The sequence below is a fragment of the Lepisosteus platostomus genome, chromosome 16, assembly GCF_059453375.1.
Source record: "Lepisosteus platostomus isolate fLepPlt1 chromosome 16, fLepPlt1.hap1, whole genome shotgun sequence".
In the NCBI taxonomy this organism is placed as follows: Eukaryota; Metazoa; Chordata; class Actinopteri; order Semionotiformes; family Lepisosteidae; genus Lepisosteus; species Lepisosteus platostomus.
The window spans coordinates 5,881,045-5,899,507 of NC_142626.1; the positions used below are offsets into that span (position 1 = coordinate 5,881,045).

At 47.5% G+C, this 18,463-nt stretch overlaps 1 protein-coding gene across 3 annotated transcripts in view; it reads right to left on the minus strand.

Annotated features, from left to right (window-relative positions):
* LOC148646745 (NACHT, LRR and PYD domains-containing protein 3-like) overlaps positions 1-18,463 on the minus strand; it is a 2,700,574-nt gene that overhangs the window by 1,421,569 nt on the left and 1,260,542 nt on the right. Inside the window, exons 11-12 of one of the 3 annotated variants that reach the window (XM_088608540.1) lie at positions 17,427-17,600; positions 14,883-15,243 (exon numbers count right to left, since the gene is read on the minus strand). In XM_088608540.1, coding sequence (XP_088464666.1) covers positions 15,228-15,243; positions 17,427-17,600 — 190 coding nt within the window. In that variant the 3' untranslated portion in view covers positions 14,883-15,227. Of the gene's footprint in view, positions 1-14,882; positions 15,244-17,426; positions 17,601-18,463 lie in introns of those variants that run through there. The other 2 variants (XM_088608537.1, XM_088608542.1) reach the window with 2 other exon arrangements.

Consider the following 18,463-nt stretch of genomic DNA (forward strand, 5'->3'; position numbering starts at 1 on the left):
GGTATGGAATACAAAACGTTCGTTTTGTTTTGTCAAGCCCGTCAAACAAAAACAACCGACCAGATGTCCAGAACGGAAAATGGCTTTATTTCAGTTCCAGTTTAACAATCTAAAATAAGGACGTTTTAGCATCTCCAGACCTCGTGAACATACACACTGCTGTGCAGATGTCTGGGATATTTTGCATTTGGTCATTTCAGGCTTAAAGAGACTAAAACCGTGTCTTGGATCTAGTTTCTCTTTGCTGTGAAGAATCATATTACATATAGATACAATTTAAAGGCGACATTCCTGCTAGAAGCTAAGAGCTTCACAGCCTAATTGAAGACAACAGTGTTGACCGATTAGCAATATCGGAAGGCTCTGTAGTCAAAGCAACACGAATCTTCATCCTATTCCTGCCGGATACGGCGCTCAGGAAGTCCTTATACTTGTTAGGGCAGCTGTCCTGGGCTCGTTAATTACGGTTTCTCGTTAATTACTGAATGCGCTCGTGAATTCGGATTACATCCTGCCTCTGGTATCGCCTACTGCAATTTCATGCTTCATGCTAACAGACTGTCCTGACCTGTGTTTCTGCAGCCCAGCCAGAAGCCTTTTACATTTTCTAAACTATGTATAGAGAGGAGAGGACGCCTTTAATGAGGACACCCGCCTACGAGCCAATTAAATCAGATGGTTAAAGCCGGTGAGATCAGCCACTGCAACACTTTCTGCTGGCCGCTCATTAGTAGTTTATCTTGTGACCACGTCGTTAAGCAGTCTTGCCGGAGGGAATTTGAGATTTAACTCGATGATGACATTTGAAACCTAGTTTTCCCCCCACACCGAGCAGCAGTACTGGATCAGAGCTGTTCAAAATGCTAGAAAACTCGAGTGAAACTGTTACAGTAGGTACATTTTTGACGCTGAAAACGTTCATCTGCTATTGTGAATTAATCTATGAGTTGGCTTCATCTGCTCTCCTCCTCACTGGGGTGTGGGGAGTGGACTGGCGCCTCACCCAGGTGGGGCTGCACACTGGTGGGGGTGGAGGGGATCCCCATGACCTGTAAAGCGCTTTGAGTGGAGTGTCCAGAAAAGCGCTATACTGTATAAGTGTAGGCATTTCCACAGCAGTGTGTGTGTTGATCACTTTCGCTAGGTTGCAAGTTCGGAATACAGAGATCCAAAAACCCGCAGGGTTTATATAGCGATGCGGGCAACTTCAGCACCTCTCCTTCTCTGCCCACTCCTTACATCCGCCAGCATAATTCCGGGCCCTGAAAGTAACGAGAGAGAGAGAGAGAAAACGCCCTCAGTTACGAAGGACTCAAGAAGCAGTAGGAAAAAACACCAGGTGGCGTGCACTGTGATGCACTGGAGAGCAAGTTTCCCTTAAGAAAGTTCAAATACCGTTTCCTCTCAATATTATGTCCTGGTTTCTCTGACGAAGATGAACTGAATTACTTTCATTACTACTTACATGACATAACTGCAATAACAACTTTCAGTCATCCCAGGAGCTAAGCTTGAACTGACCCGATCGGTATTCTCAGTGTCCACCACTAGGAGGTGCTCTTCCCAACACACCTACTGGTCATCCCCACCCTGGGAGAACCCTGATCTTTCCCAGGGGAAACTCCAAGGAGACCCCAGCTCCAACTCAAAGACCAAAGCTGTCGGGAGTACTTCCTGGCGTCGACCAGTAGGAGGCGCCCTCTATCACCAACGACAGCAATTCCTCATCGACACCCTCTAATCCAGTGACAGGGTGCTGTCGGACGGGGTGATCCATCCCAGATGTGGCTTGCTAATCAATTAATTACCAAATTGAACCAACATGATTAATTAATCAGATAGAAGGAGCAAATTAGCGGCTCAGCAGCTGACTGCAAGGCCTGTACTAAAATAGCTTTAAGAGGCAAAGGGCAAAATGGATCGCCAGGAAAGCATACTTCTCGAATCCGAGGGCGCGTGCTGTCTCTGTGGCCGTTGCTCCTCGGCGACCCATCTGACAGTGGAAGACGAGCCGGGGGGCGTCCGGGGGGGGCTTCTGCACGCCGTACTTGTCCTGGAAGGCCGCCGGGTCCAGGGCCAGCTCCCACTCCACAGCGCCCACTACAGGGCGGGAGAGGAGACGTGCCACTGCATTACAAACAGAACTGCAGAGCTGGGAGGTCAGACAGTCCCAGTACAGTACAGTCCCTGGTATCCGGAAGAAATGGGGATAAGGGTGGGGTTCCGGGTTCGAGGCCTTTTCGGATAGACGAGATTAAAGCAAGCGGACACGCAGTGAGGCCGAGCAAAAGCTCAGGGCACCTTCACAGTGATAAAAACATGAAAGGAAGTCACGTAGGATCATAAGGGAATGGAAATATAGTCAAACAAAACCAGATTCCATTTATTTAATTCATTAAATCATTGTCTTTATATATCATTTTAAGATCAGATCATTTTATCAGCCATATACAATTTCTTGCATTAGGAATGTGTCTTTTCACAGACCCCAGCTTGCTCTCCATGAGACACACAGACAGGGAGAGAGAAGCTGGGGGTCAGAGAGCAGGGTCGGCCATTTATACAGCACCCCTGGAGCAGCTGGCTCAGGGGCCCAACGGAGTAGATTCCTCTGCCGGCCACAGGATTCGAACCGGCAACCTTCCAGCCAGTGGCACAGATCCTTAGCCACCGCTCCAATTACTTATTTTATTAGTAATAAAATGATAAATGATTATTCATCATCCCCTGATGAAGCTTCAGCAACATCATTAATTAAGTGTGGGCACTTTTAATTTTAGTATCTAACCTAAACATTTAAAAAAAAACAGTCCTTAACACTAGGTTTTTGCTCATTTATACTTAAGACTCCTCAGGCTTCTGAGTGGAAAGTGAGCAAAACTGCGGGATAGGTGCGGGACTTACATTATCGCTCAGGTTTGAGTTTTTTATTGGTTATTGATTTCTTTGATCTTTCTTTGAAGGGAGTTGACAGTATATATGAAAGACCCAGCTGTGCTCTAGCCTGTGAGAAACCCAGATGATGTTAGTCACGGTCTTCTGGCTCAGAATGTTACACATTTTGTTTACACAAAGAGATCAAAAAACATAAATCCGACCAGGGAGGGGGCTTTAAAACTCCTCTGTCCCGGCTGCTTTCTAAGAAATGGCTGGATGCCATCCATCGGTCAAGACAGGAGGCATCCCTTTACACAGAGGGTGGTGGGGGTGTGGAATAAGCTGCCCAGCCCTGTGGTTGAAGCCCCTACTCTGGCTGCTTTCAAGACCCAGCTGGGTGAGATCCTCCAGTCAGGGCAGGGAATAGCCCTTTACACAAAGGGTGGTGGGAGCAGGTGTGAGCCTGGTCAGTACCTGGAGGGGAGACTCCTGGGAAAGCTCAGGTTGCTGCTGGAAGAGGTGTTAGTGGGGCCAGCAGGGGTGCTCACCCTGCGGTCTGTTAGGGTCCTAATGCCCCAGTATAGTGAGGGGGACACTAGACTGTAAAACAGGCGCCGTCCTTCGGATGAGACGTAAAACCGAGGTCCTGACTCTCTGTGGTCATTAAAAATCCCAGGGTGTTTCTCGAGAAGAGTAGGGGTGTTACCCCAGTGTCCTGGCCAAATTTCCCCCCTGGCCTTTACCCATCATGGCCTCCTAATAACCCCCCTCTCTGAACTGGCTCCATCACTCTGCTCTCCTCCCCACTGAGAGCTGGTGTGTGGGGAGCGGACTGGCGCCTCATCCAGGTGGGGGTACACACTGCTGGGGGTGGAGGGGATCCCCATTACCTGTAAAGCGCTGTGAGTGGAGTGTCCAGAAAATTGCTATATAAGTGTGAGCAATTATTATGATTATTATTATTATTACGAAACTAAATTATTACAAATTAAATAGAAAGAGTGGTGCAGTGGTTAGTCTTGTTGCCTTGCAGCACCTGGGCCCTGGGTTCCATTCGTGGGCATCTGTCTGGGTGGAGTTTGCACGTTCTGCCGACTTTTCCATTAGTTTCCTCCCACAGTGCAAAGACATGCTGGTGGTTTCATTAGTTTCTGGGAAAACTGGCCCTGGTGCGAGTGTCTGTGTGTGTCCTGTGATGGACTGGTGTCCCGTCCAGGGTGTACCCCGCCTTGTGCCCGTTGCTTGCTGGGATAAGATCCGGTTTCCCCGGCGCCCCTGACTTGCCAGAACCTGTTCGAAGCTGGATGGGTCCGTTTCCCTCGTCATTGTGGTGGAAAATGAACACCAGGGGGCGCTCGTCTCGGGTATAAAAATCACTGCCGTCCCTAAATCTTTGAGGGCGTGATGCTACGACACACTGACAGAGCGGTGGTTTAAAACAACGATTGATAACCCTTGCAGCTTCCGCCTCGACTTACTGGGATATGCGAACATTATTAATAAGCACTAATTTATGAAGACCACAATGATGCTCTTCTCTGAAAGGCGATGAAGACTGTGATTGTTAAGGTGAACGAGAGCAGTACGTTTCGCGGTAGGATTGCCATTCACAAGACTTCACCACACTGTACTACACCTGAAGAAGACTTCACAGCCGAAACGTTGCGATTCCTGTCTTCTCCTTCAGCCGGGAATAAACCTATTACTCGTTCCTTTGCAGACTACGCCTGCTGACGCGGCTCCCCACCCGAGCTACTGTGCCACACCGTGTGTTGAAGTCAGGAAAGTGCTCAGTCTCTCCCAGCTGCACATTAGTTCAACAGCCTACCGTCGGAACTAGCAGAGAACTGAAATACAGCCGCTCTGGACCCAGGTGGAAAATTTGAGTATTAAACCGCAAAACGAAACGGCCGATTCACCTGCGGCGTTAAGCATACAAATGCATATATACGTCAAGGTGGGTGGTAGTGATTTTTTGGTGAAAACGTCTGAACGGGCGATCGGCAGCGGTTGTTCAATTTGAATGAGATCAAATCATAGTCCGAGCGAGCCGTGTTCACAGCCGGCGCCTCCTGCAACATAGAACTAAAGTTATATCGCGGAAATACACAACTTTTTGTTGCCTCCTATAGCGACTGCCTCAAGCGATCGGGCCAAAACCCAGCCTTGTTCGCGCATATGTGGAATACAGGTCCGTCTGTCACAACTTCAGGGGTGAAACCCCCCTCCGTTTCGCTACCGATCGCTGTCTTAGCTTCCGCCTGCAGTGAGGGAAGCAGCGGTTCGGATGTGTGAAACTCCCCGCCCTCCCCGATAAGTCCGAAATGAGGACACCGGCGTCCAACAGGGCGAGGCTAACCTGGGTCCGACATCGCGTCCGCGGCGGGTTCAGCTCCAGCAGCGCCCGTGTGTGCAGATAGAGAGACGGTGAAAGCTGGCTCTTGGCCGTTTTCACTTGTTGCTGCTCATCCAAATGCCCTGCGGACTCCCCTCTCCTGTGAAACCCTGGTAACTACGCAAACTCCTGCTACCGGTTGGGTTGGGAGCTCAGGAAAGCACAGCGGACGCAGGGGGTGGGACGTATCGCAATTACTCGCAACGCAGTAGTTTTTTTAAAAAAAACATCGCTAATTCATACAGCGCTGCGGTATAGATACATTCCGGTGTTTCATTGCTAACGATCCCCTGCTTGTTGGCGCCCTGGGGGGCAACCTTGTCGTGAAAGGCGCTATAAAAAATACATGTGAATATTGGTGCATGTAATGGGGTCTGTGTGGGTCCTAATGCCCCAGTATAGTGACGGGGACAGGCGCCGTCCTTCAGATGAGACATAAAACCGAGGTCCTGACTCTCTGTGGTCATTAAAAATCCCAGGGTGTTTCTCGAGAAGAGTAGGGGTGTTACCCCGGTGTCCTGGCCAAATTTCCCCCCTGGCCTTTACCCATCATGGCCTCCTAATAACCCCCCTCTCTGAACTGGCTCCATCACTCTGCTCTCCTCCCCACTGAGAGCTGGGGTGTGGGGAGCGGACTGGTGCCTCATCCAGGTGGGGGTACACACTGCTGGGGGTGGAGGGGATCCCCATGACCTGTACAGAGCTCCGAGTGGAGTGTCCAGAAAAGCGCTATATAAGTGTAAGCAATTATTATTATTGTTAATGTAGAGCTACATCAGGCTGTGGCCGACAGATCTGCGCTCCAGGTTACAGCGGCACCCTGAGGTAATATCGCTTAGGTACCTGATGAACACCGCCCTGAGGTGCACTGATGTACTGTAAAAATAGGCCCCCTGCGCTCAAAAATATTACAAAGAATATTTAACTTCTGTTAAAGTCGACTTTCAGACCGCTGTGCGCCTGGAGCTGGTTCATTTGCCGTGTTAAAGGGAGGCCCGTTGATTATTCGGTGTGCTTGGACACGTCTTTCAATTTTACTCAGAAAATTGAGGGGGTTTCAGACCATTCCATTCGTCACAGTGGGAGAGACGCGTCTGGAAAAAGAACATATTTCATCTTAAAGCGGCGTGGCTGCGATTGAATGTTGTTAAATGTAATAAACACACATTTTAACCCGCTAAAATATTACAGGTTGAACCCGTGAACAAAGTAAAAAATAAAGAGATGAACAATTCCTTCTGATTTTAACGGTAGATGTTTTACGGTCATTTGTGTCCAGCAAGAGTCGAAGGATTCGTGACAAGCCTAATTATGACTTTTTAGAAAACGGCAGAACTTTGTTTTCAACACAAATAAGCGTGGCTTCTGGAAAGACAGGGTTCCCCTTGGTACTCTGTTCATTTACAGTTTATTTTTTAAAGGGGGACACTATAAAACGATTTGTCTTTAAATGCAGCGACAAAGCTAAATCTGGGAAATCTCTGAAAACGCCGGGTATCAGCAAGAAAACACAATATTTCGAAAAGCCCAGTACTTATTGCCTAACCGTGTAACCGTCTCTTCTACTGGACACCTGTTTTCATTCTACGTTTCTGCTGGATGCGGGAAATTTCACCACGATCCCTTGCGCCCGCAACGACTTGGCAAAAACTCCAACCGCGGTCAGGGCAGGTGGCGTGAAACCTGACACCGTGTCTTAATCATATACTGTACAGTTCAGTTCTGATCCTTGTAGGTAAAGAAAGCAAGTATATTTATATAAAAGGAACAATTAAAGGTTTATTCCATGCTGAAAAAAGAAGAAAAGAAACACTACACCCAAAGAAGGCTCTACAGCCGAAACGTTGTGTTTTTTTCCTCATCTTTTCAGCATGGAATAAATCTTTACTTGTTCCTTTGCCGCCAAGTCATGCTGACGCAGCTCCCTCCTTCAACTATTTATATAAGATACTGACAGCACTGAGGTCCTGGGCTCAGTTCCAGAACTGGGGTGCTGCCTGTGTGGAGTCTGCGTGTTCTCCTCGTGTTCGTGTCGGTTTCCTCCCACGGTCCAGACATACTGGAAGGTGAAATTTGGCCCTGATGTGAGTGTCTGTGTGTGCCCTGTGATGGACTGGCATCCCATCCAAGGTGTACCCTGCCTTGTGCCCATTGCTTGCTGGGATAGGCTCCGGCTTCCCTGTGCACCCTGAATTGGGGGGAGCAGTGAGGAAATGGGTGGGTGGATAGTGGCCTTCACACCTGAGATTACATCAAGAGCCATTTTCTGTTTCTTGAAAGAAGCCAGGGCATTGGCTTCAACAGCATGGCTGGGTTAGGATGTTCCACACCCCCGCTACTCTTTGTGTATAGAACTCCCCCCCCCCATGTCATGATCTGAGGATCTCATCCTGCTGTTTCTTGAAAGAAGCCAGGATATCGGCTTCAACAACATGGCTGTGATGCTGGTTCCCCACCCCCACCACCCTTTGTGTAAAGATGTAACTTCTGTTCTGAGGTGTGGCAGGGCTGCCTGTAATTCTGCCCAAAGCTATGAGAGGGTGCCTAATTTCCTCTATAACTCCAATGTTGTAATCACTGCCCTGGAGTTTCCTCGTGTAAGACAAGATAAGATCACTTTATCAGCCATATACAATTTCTTACATTAGGAATGCGTCTTTTCACATATCCCAGCTTGCTCTCCATGAGACACACTGACAGGGAGAGAGAAGCTGGGGGACAGAGCACATTTATACGGCGCCCCTGGAGCAGCTGGGGTGAAGGGCCTTGCTCAGGGGCCCAGGGGAGTAGGATTCCTCTGCCAGCTGCGAGATTTGAACTGGCAACCTCCCAGCCACAGGCGCAGATCCTCAGCCACAGCGCCATCGCTCCAAGTGGGAGTCTGGTCAGGGCTCAGGGACAGTGAATAGGTTACAGCAAGCGGTATCACCCAGGAGGCTTGGAGGAACTCTTTGTTGTGCGAATCCAGCCTTAACAACCACTTGCCAAACAAAACAATCGGTAATCCCCATTATCCACAGTGCGCGGCTATTTTTATAGTGTCGGGGATCAAAAGGATCGGCATTGAGGGGCGCATTTCAGACCACAATGAAAGTCAATTGGACACAGTGACTTGTAAAACCTCCAATTCACATCACAAACTAGAGGAAATCTGCAGGTCTGCTCAGCGCCATGTCCTGGGATTCAGAATGAGGCAGAAGGACTTCCGGTGAGATGGAGCGGCCCTGTGACCCTGTAAACAAGCAGGCTTGTGGATCCAGCTCTTCCAATCCAGTAGAAATACTGCTCTCCTCTCCCAGACGGTTTCACTGGCAAATCACCCTGGAGCCTGGCCAGTACCTGGAGGGGAGTGTCACGCCCTCTGCAGCCAGGGGGCGCTCCTTCTCTGTCCTGTCCCTAGTTTCCGGTCTGCTGTCCTTCCTGTCCCTCTCTTTCCCTTGGGCTATATATTTCCGGGTCTTGCACTCTGTCCTCGCTCAGCATTGTTGTTCGGATGTCCTGAGACCCGCCTAGCACCAGGGCGCCCCACGTCCGCTCCCTGAGGGCATAGGTTTCTATACGGCATTCCTGAACTCTTTGCACTAATGAGCCCGGGCCTTTTTCCCGTCTCGCCGCTACGCATATGGGTCTTTTTCCGCTCTCCTGCTCCCCACGGTTAGTCCCTTTGGACGTCCGTGACAGGGAGACTCCTGGGAAAGCTGAGGCTGCTGCTGGAAGAGGTGTTAGTGGGACCAGCAGGGGGCGCTCACCCTGCGGTCTGTGTGGGTCCTAATGCCCCAGTATAGTGACGGGGGACACTAGACTGTAAACAGCCGCCGTCCTTCGGATGAGACGTAAAACCGAGGTCCTGACTCTCTGTGGTCATTAAAAATCCCAGGGTGTTTCTCGAGAAGAGTAGGGGTGTTACCCCGGTGTCCTGGCCAAATTTCCCCCCGGCCTTTACCCATCATGGCCTCCTAATAACCCCCCTCTCTGAACTGGCTCCATCACTCTGCTCTCCTCCCCCCTGAGAGCTGAGGTGTGGGGAGCGGACTGGCGCCTCATCCAGGTGGGGGTACACACTGCTGGGGTTGGAGGGGATCCCCATTACCTGTAAAGCGCTTTGAGTGAACTGTCCAGAAAAGCGCTATATAAGTGTAAGTTATTATTATTCTTATTCTTCTTCTTATTATTATTATTAAATACTACTCACTGGTTCACTCTACCTGCGGATCAGGCTGGAACATTTCTGCTGGAACCTGAACTTATTGACTCGTACACCTCGGTACATTAGTCATCACAGGGACTAGTGAGCAGGAAGGGCCGCTTCATGTTGCAATGAGTGGGAATTTGAATGCGAGTTTGCAACAAACGGTACTTTTGCAAAGTTCACGACTTTTACGACAAACTCTGCAGCCAATAGTACCCAATGGTCAGTCTGCAGAGGTTCTGGAGAGTTATAAATACACATATTGCCCAGAGGCTCAAAGTGAACATAGACACCTCCAGTGGTGAGACCTGACAGTTACCTCCCTCCTCCAGGCTGTAAGTAAGCAGGGTGATCGTTTGCAATGAACCACGGACAAGCTGGGCACCAAACTCTCCCTTTTCACCCAGGAACTGAATCACGCCAGGCTAGCTAAGCCCACATCTGAGCATCATCCAGCAGAATCTTAAAATCATAGCGGACATTTTCTGTTTCTTGAAAGAAGCCAGAGCATTGGCTTCAACAGCATGTTCCACGCCCCCGCTACTCTTTGTGTATAGAACTGCCCCCACCCCCATGTCATGATCTGAGGATCTCATCCTGCTGTTTCTTGAAAGAAGCCAGGGCATTGGCTTCAACAGCATGTTCCACACTCCCACTACTCTTTGTGTATAGAACTGCCCCCCCCCCCCCTTCACCCAGGAACTGAATCACGCCAGGCTATGTATGCCCACACCTGGGAAAAACAAGCCATCATCCAGCAGAATCTTAAAATCATAGCGGACATTTTCTGTTTCTTGAAAGAAGCCAGAGCATTGGCTTCAACAGCATGTTCCACGCCCCCGCTACTCTTTATGTATAGAACTGCCCCCACCCCCATGTCATGATCCGAGAATCTCATCCTGCTGTTTCTTAAAAGACGACAGGGTATCGGCTTCAACAACATGGCTGTGTAGCTGGTTCCACACCCCCACCACCCTTTGTGTAAAGATGTAACTTCTGTTCTGAGGTGTGGCAGGGCAGCCTGTATTTCTGCCCAAGGCCATGTGAGGGCGCCAAATGTCCTTTTTAAGTCCCACGTTGCAATCATCGCCTTGGAGTTTCCTCGTGTAAGACAAGATCAGATCACTTTATCAGCCACAATTTCTTGCATTAGGAATGTGTCTTTTTGCATACCCCAGCTTGCTCTCCATGAGACACACAGACAGGGAGAGAAGCTGGGGGTCAGAGCGCAGGGTCAGCCATTTATACGGCGCCCCTGGAGCAGCTGGGGTGAAGGGCCTTGCTCAGGGGCCCAACGAAGTAGGATACCTCTGCCAGCTGCGGGATTTGAACCGGCAAACCCTTCCAGCCACAGGCGCAGATCCTTAATGCCTTAAGACCCTTATGACAGAAAAAAAGGGTATTTTTCCTGTTTCACTTTGGTTAAACATCTAACCTGGTAACATCACGGGGGGAATTCTCTCTTTAATCTCAAAGAATGGCGCAGAAGAAAAGTCACTGAAGGCTTCAGTAGGACTGGGGGTTTGCCCTGTCTTGAACTACTCTCTTGCACATGTACATATCCAACATCCTCGTCATTTAACTCAATGCCCTTTCTCCTTTATGCAGAGCCAAAATTGTATATCAGCCTGCTACTGAAATTGTAGACAGCGAGCGTTAGTTCTGACAGATTGTTCATAAGATACCTATATTTTAACTCCTGCTTGGGTTTAAGACCTCTGTTACAGGTCAGGCAAGGAGACTCCAGGCCATCAGAGGGCACACAGAGACACACCCACCAGCACAGCTTTGGACTGTAAGACCCATGTGACAAGGTGAGAACATGCAGACTCCACACAGATAGCACTCCAGGTCAGGGATTGAACCTGGGGTCCGCAGGGCTGCTATGCTCACCTCTGCACCACTGTGCAGCCCTTAGGCACAGCTGATGAAGTGATGTAACCTGCCGGATGTCAAGCCTTAAGAAAAATTCAGATTGGACAATACAGGGAGGGACCAATACCAAAAGGCCAACAGCTCTGTGCTCTAGAGAGGATGTCAGTGGCACAGATGTGCAGAACTATACCCTGGTGTGTTGTGCCCAAACATTAATCACTGCGGAGCTTCAAGCCTGTGATGGAGTTGCTACAGATCTCTCAGTTTAGTAACTGACCAGTCCTTAGACTTCACAGACTCACCCTGATCAGACAGCTTTCCAGTAGCTGGTCCTGGCTTTCTAGAATAGAGTGGGAAAGAGATAGAGGAGAGGAAGAGTGTGAGAGAGGAAGAATAGAGTGGAAAAGAGAGAGAGGAGAGGAAGAGTGTGAGAGAGAAAGAATAGAGTGGAAAAGAGAGAGGAGATGAAGAGTGTGAGAGAGGAAGAATAGAGTGGAAAAGAGAGAGAGGAGAGAGAGAGAGTTCAATCAAACTTTATTGACAGAAAAAACTACAGACCCGGAACCAGCGATCTTATTTTTCCGAGTCTTGTAGATGGTGAGTTTGGCCTGGCCCAGCAGAAAATTGGCGAAGAGGGTCTGAGTTTTCCGTTTTTTTGTACAACCCACCCCAAACACGAAAATAACATCGTTGAAGGCCAGGCCAAGGTTGGTGAAGAGCCGGATCAGTACGGCAAACATGGGCGACAGGCGGGGGCAGGCGCTGTAGCAGTGGAACACCGTCTCCCTCTGAGCGCAGAAGGGACAGGCGTCAGACACCGCCGGGTCCAGAACCGACACAAATGAGTTGACCCCCAGGATGGTGTGCAGGACCCTCCACTGCAGATCACCAGCCCTCTTGTTGAGGGGAAATCTGTAGAGGCTACCCCAGGCAGGCTGGACGTCATCCGGCACTCCCAGACGAGCCCTCAAGGGAGTGTCAGGGAGTGCGGACAGCTGGGCCTGGTGTCTAGATGTTACGACTAGTCTGTACAGACATTTCCCCCCAACACCAGCTAGAGACCTCTCCTCTGAAGCAAGGGGCTCAAGGAGAGATCCCGTCGGTCTGGGACTGAGCGCAGGAGACACTAGCAGACCAGGGAAAGGAGGCTGTGTGGTTGGAATGCGATGATCCTCAAACAGATCCTGGATCAGCAGCATCTCCTCAAGAGGTAGAGCAGAGCGAAGCTGACTGAGAAACCTGTCTACACACCGCCGCGAGTGTAGTCCCAGCGCGTCACATGCCCACTCCACGCTGCGCCAGCAGCACTGATCCACGTTCAGCAGGTGGTGGAGCTGTGTGATGTTGGCGCGGACCAGTCTGCTGGTAATGTCCAAGGAGCGGCCCGGTTCTATGTCCATTCGTGGATTGTGTATTAACGGTTCTCTGAGTGTCCAGTATAGACTAGGCCGCTCCTCTTCTCTCTGTACGCGCAGATGCCGCCAGGTCTCCAGGAGACTGCGCTGGAAAGGCGGCAGTGGAGACAGGTCAACCCTGCTGGTGTCCATCAGGAAGAGCACACAGTCGGGCCCGAGGTGTCCTGCTCGACGCAGCAGGGTGAAGGTCAGCTCCCTCCAGGACAGCGAGGCCGGGCCGAACAGCAGCTTCTGCACTGCCTGCAAGTGAAAGGCGTCTACCCGGCTCCGGATGTCGATGAATCCTTGCCCTCCGTCCTCTCTGGGCAGATAGAGGATGCCCCTCCGCAGCCAGTGCAGTCCGTCCCAGAAGAAGTCGAGGAGCGTGGCCTGCAGCTCCTCGACCAGTCCGGCTGGTGGCTCCAGGCACACCAGGCGAAGCCACAACATCGAAGCCACCAGGGTGTTGACAATCAGAACCCGGCCTCTGTAGGAGATCTGGGGGAGCAGCCAGCGCCAGTGGTCCAGACGACCTTTCACTTTTTCGAGGAGCCCCTCACAGTTCTTTTTCACGCTGGCCTCATCCCCCAGGTGCACCCCCAGGTATTTGAGTCCCCCTCTGGTCCAGCTGAGCCTCTCTGGCAAGACTTGGGGACCCATCTCGCTCCACTCCCCCAGGAGTAGGGCTCTACTGTTGGCCCAGTTTACTTTGGCTGATGATAGCCGCTGGAAATCATTCAAAGTTGTCTGTAGCGCCCTGACATCCTGTTCTCCTCCGACCACGACCATGATGTCATCAGCGTACGCCGAGATCTTGACAGTGGAATCGGGGCAGCCCGGGATGGACAGGCCCCTGATGACCCGGCGCAGCTGATGTAGCAGAGGCTCAATGGCAAGGGAGTAGAGCATTCCTGAGAGTGCACAGGCCTGCCTGACTCCCCTCCGCACTGGAAATGGAGCACTCAGCCCTCCGTTGACCTTTAGCACACTGAAGATGTCACTGTACAGCACCTGAATCATGGCAACAAAGACAGGGCTGAACCCGAAGGACCTCATGGTCCTCCACAAATACTGATGTTCAACCCTATCAAAGGCCTTTTCCTGGTCTAACGAAATGAGACCAGTATCTAAACCCAATAGTCTGGAGGTGGTCAAAACATCTCGAATCAGAAATATGTTATCAAAGATTGACCTTTCGGGCACGCAGTACAATTGGTCGGAGTGCACCACGGACCCCAGCACCACCCTCAGCCTGTTGGCCAGAGCCTTGGACAGGATTTTATAATCCACACACAGCAGGGCAACAGGCCTCCAGTTCTTAATGTCACACAGGTCCCCTTTCTTAGGCAGCAGGGTGACAACAGCTCTCCTGCAGCTCAGTGGCAGGTCCCCCTGCTCCAGACTTTCCAAATATACATCCAGCAGGTCAGGTCCCAGCACAGCCCAGAAGGCACGATAGAATTCGGCCGGCAGCCCATCGAGGCCAGGGGTCTTGCCATTGCTCAAGCCACTGAGTGCAGTGGAGAGCTCCTCCAGGGACAGAGGCCTCTCTAGCCCTGCCCTCTCCTCTCCGGGGACCTGTGGAAGGTCTTCAAGGAACCATGTTCTTTTGTAACACACTGTTTATATTTAAGCTTTTGCAAATGTTCATGCATTCCTGTTCTGCACTATGTCTGGTTCAGGTGCATCATGGACCTACAGAAGAACCAGCAGTACCTTTCTATGGGAAAAACTGAAAATACATGTTCAACCCATTATTATTACCAGCCTAAGCCAGAGTGGACCCAGTTTACACAGTCCAAATCCACATCCCCGCAATGATCCCTTTATATAGACAAACTGCATACACAATCATCCACTCTACACACAGAAATAATCTTATTACTGAAATTGTATGAGGGAGCCAGAGCCTATCACAGAAATCCATGGGCACAAAGCAGGGTACAATCTGGATGGGACACGACTGTGGGAGGAAACCGGAGCAGCTGGAGGAAACCCATGTAAACACAAAGAGAATATAAAAAACCTCACACAGATAGCTTCCTGAAACTCAATCCAGGGTCCCAGTGCTGTTGGGCAGCAATACTAACCAGTGTGCTACCATGCTGTCTTCCTAGGAATTAACTGCACAAAATAAAAAACTTACATGTAGTGTATGCAAAATCCAATTTTATTTAGACAAAATGTGCATAACAAACCAACAGAACTAATTATATATTTAAGACAATCTTTTTTAATTCTAGAGATTAGAAACAAACATACTCATCCAATTACACACTGTCCAGACCCAGAGCAGGAGAGAGACCTGTCTCTACCCTCCACATATACTAGAGCACAATGGAAACACAGTCCTTCACACAGTCTGCTCAGAGGGGTTTGATCAGCAGGTCTGCAGACTGTGGTGTTTGATGAACATCTGGAGGAGCTTGTTCTGTCCCTTTAAAGATAAGGAATTCTGCCACCTTGCTCCACTAAGGAATCTTCTTCAATGTTAGGCTTACATCCACCAGGTTCTGTAAGAACAAAAAAACACAATGAATGGATCTAAAAATTGAACTCTTGCAGATTGTCATTGTTTTATTATTATTATTCATAATTATTCATTATTATTATTCATTTAAGGATTTGTGCATGACAGTGTTTATGGCTTTTTATTACACGGAAGGCCAAATTATAAAAACTAAACTAGATGATCACATACATGGAAAAGTCAACAGGGATTTAGAGAAGGTAGGTCTTACATAACCAAGCTTGGTGATATGATACCGTGTATTTACATTTTCAGAAGATTTTTAATAAAGTTCAATATAAAATATTAATTCATAAAATACAGGCAAAGAGAATGTGTGTTTGTATTGAGAATTATTTAATAAATAGAGAAAGGAAATAAGATAAGAGTCAAACTGCAGTGATGTAATTATTGGAGTACCACAGAGATCTGTACTAGGACCACTGCTCTTCTTAATTTATACCAATGAGCTCTTCATGATACCAAATTAGTTGGATTAGCAAACACTGGGGAATCATCAAACAAAATTATAAAATATTAGATAGAAATTAATGGACAAACACCTGGCAGATTATGTTTGTTTGTTGTTATGTTTGGCAGATACCGTTATGAAGAGAATGATTGAGCCAGATGGACAACAGACAAGAGAAAGAAAGGGACAAAGTAAAAGATGAGCAAGAGAGTGAGGAGCAGGATTAAACATGTCAGACAAGGAAATGAGAGGGGAAGCTTTTCTTACAAGATCAAGTATCTTATATTTCTCATCACAGTTTTATTACTGGGCAAGGTGAGACACACTGAGATGAGGAGGACTTTTAGAAAGATGTGTCTGAGTGTGTAGCCCTGTGTGGAACTAAATCCCACTTGCCCCCAATCAAAATCATGATCCCACCTGCATTATTGATCCACACCATCTAAAAGGGGAACTGCAGTCCCAAATTCTTAGACTGGGTTTTAAATATCCGATACAAAATAAACTGATAGTATCTCAAAATTTCTAATTTCAAATTAAGAACACAATCATGAACTCTGTGGAAGTACAGCATGGTTGCCATGTTGTCGAAGGCAGATGAGAATCAGCTGGTCTCACCAAGGGCGAGAGCAAATTGTGCCATAAACCCTGCCCTTCCTGCTCACTAGTCGCTGCAAGTGAACACGAAATGAAATGAAAATAAATATGAGTGTGTTTTAGTTGGTTGGCAGGTTTCTTTTTTGCAATACTTAAAAGAATCTAAAACATGTTGTCTTGTATGTGTCGGTTAAATGAAAATATTTAGAATTAACATAGTAGCAAAATTCACTTGGTCTAAGGCATGCCTCATTCTGAATCACAGACAATGATGGCAATATGGCACTACCCATACATTGACACTTCATCTGTTTTGTGATATAAATTGGAGATTGTTATGGTACATGTTATCTTGTACTTGGTAGTTTCCTAATGATTTGAAATGCACTCATCATTGCAGATTCATTATAATCCCAAAATGTAAAATAAGCATCGCAGGTCCCCTGTATTTAATATACAGATCCAGCCATTCAAAATGCATGGAGTACACTGCGTCAAAACGCGGTGGGCGTGGCGCATCATACTGCATGCAAATTAAAATATGATAATAGCATCCGGAAGAACCTTGAGATAAACAAATTGATAAATATTGCAAATCTAACTCAGTTCCATAGCTACTTCCTTTCAGATGTATATAAAATATTATAAAAAAAGGAGGAATATAAGAGATAAGGGTAAGATTCAAATGGAAAGGGAGGCTGGCACTCCCATAGCAACTGAAGAATCTAAAAACATTCAAATCTGCATAAATCCACGAATTCACCTTCCTGGAGAGAATCACTAGAAACTGGTTAAAGCTGCACAGACCTAGTGTTCAAATCTAGAATAACTTTCAAGAAGAAAATTACCTACAGAATTAAAAATCTACAACATATACAGTATATATTTTAAAAAATGGGAAAGGTTGTGTTTTGAGCCTCTCAGTAATCATATGTTTACAAAGAGCCCAAAGACAAGAACGTGTATAAAATTAGACAAAAAATACTTTTATATGTCACCCTTATTTTTTGTTTTGTATTTTCTAGGTGTTACCTTTTGATGCATGTGAAAAATGGAATGCTGTGAGTCTAAACATATCTAAATAAAACAATAAAAATAAATCACCAGTGTTCACTTACTTCAGTGTTGTTAATTTACAGTTGGGATCCCTCTGAGCTGCAGACAGCAGTTTCACTCCTGAATCCCCCAGGCTATTGCCACTCAGATCCAGCTCTCTCAGACTGGAGTGTTGAGACTGAAGAACAGAGGTCAGATCTTCACAACATCTCTCTGTTAGTCTACACCATGACATCCTGCAGACAAAAAGACAGGAGCACAGCTGAACATCTGCACAGCTCATCCACATCCTTCTTTCCAAGTCTTCACCACAACACTCAGTTCAGCAGTAATATAAAATATCATGGCATTATCCATCTCAGAGTGTCCATGGATGAGGGTGATGAAGATAACTGCCGCATCAAATTTTGGGCTCCAGAAAGAAGAAGAAAGATTAGAAAAAACTGTCAGGAAGGGAGACAGTGGGAAACAGGGAGACACATGAAGCTACAATGGTTGGAATAGGGAAATAGAATGAGAGAGACTTTGACTTTTAACCATAATAGAAATTGCTTCACATTTTATGGCGTTTTGTTAAAGTTATAGCTTTGGTTGTTATTCTTCACATGGTTGAATTCATACAAAATGTAAATTAACAACACTAGAGAAAGAGAACTGGAGATTTTGATTGTTATTTGTAGATGTGTTGAGGAAAACAACATTCTCTTTTGAAGAAAATAAACAATTTAAACAAAAACAAGTATAACTATAACAACACATAATCAAAATGTGAAGCAATAAACAATCTCAATCATAATTTGGGAGAGGAATCGACCATGTGACTGCATCCACTTTGTATGAGTCATGAAACTGAACAAAAGTACAAAACAGCAGGTCAAGAGAGAGCAAGTCTGTATGAACCAGAATTCTGCCTCAGACTTTGTCTGCCACAGGGGAAATCTTTAGACTTGGGATCCATCTGTACATTTCACTTGAATACCATTAATATTGATACAGTTGGACTCCATTGTCAATAGAGTACTGCACATTAGTTCTGTTAAAATTACTATTATAATGTGTGAGAGAGAAGCAATTATGTTTGAGAAAACAAATAAACTGT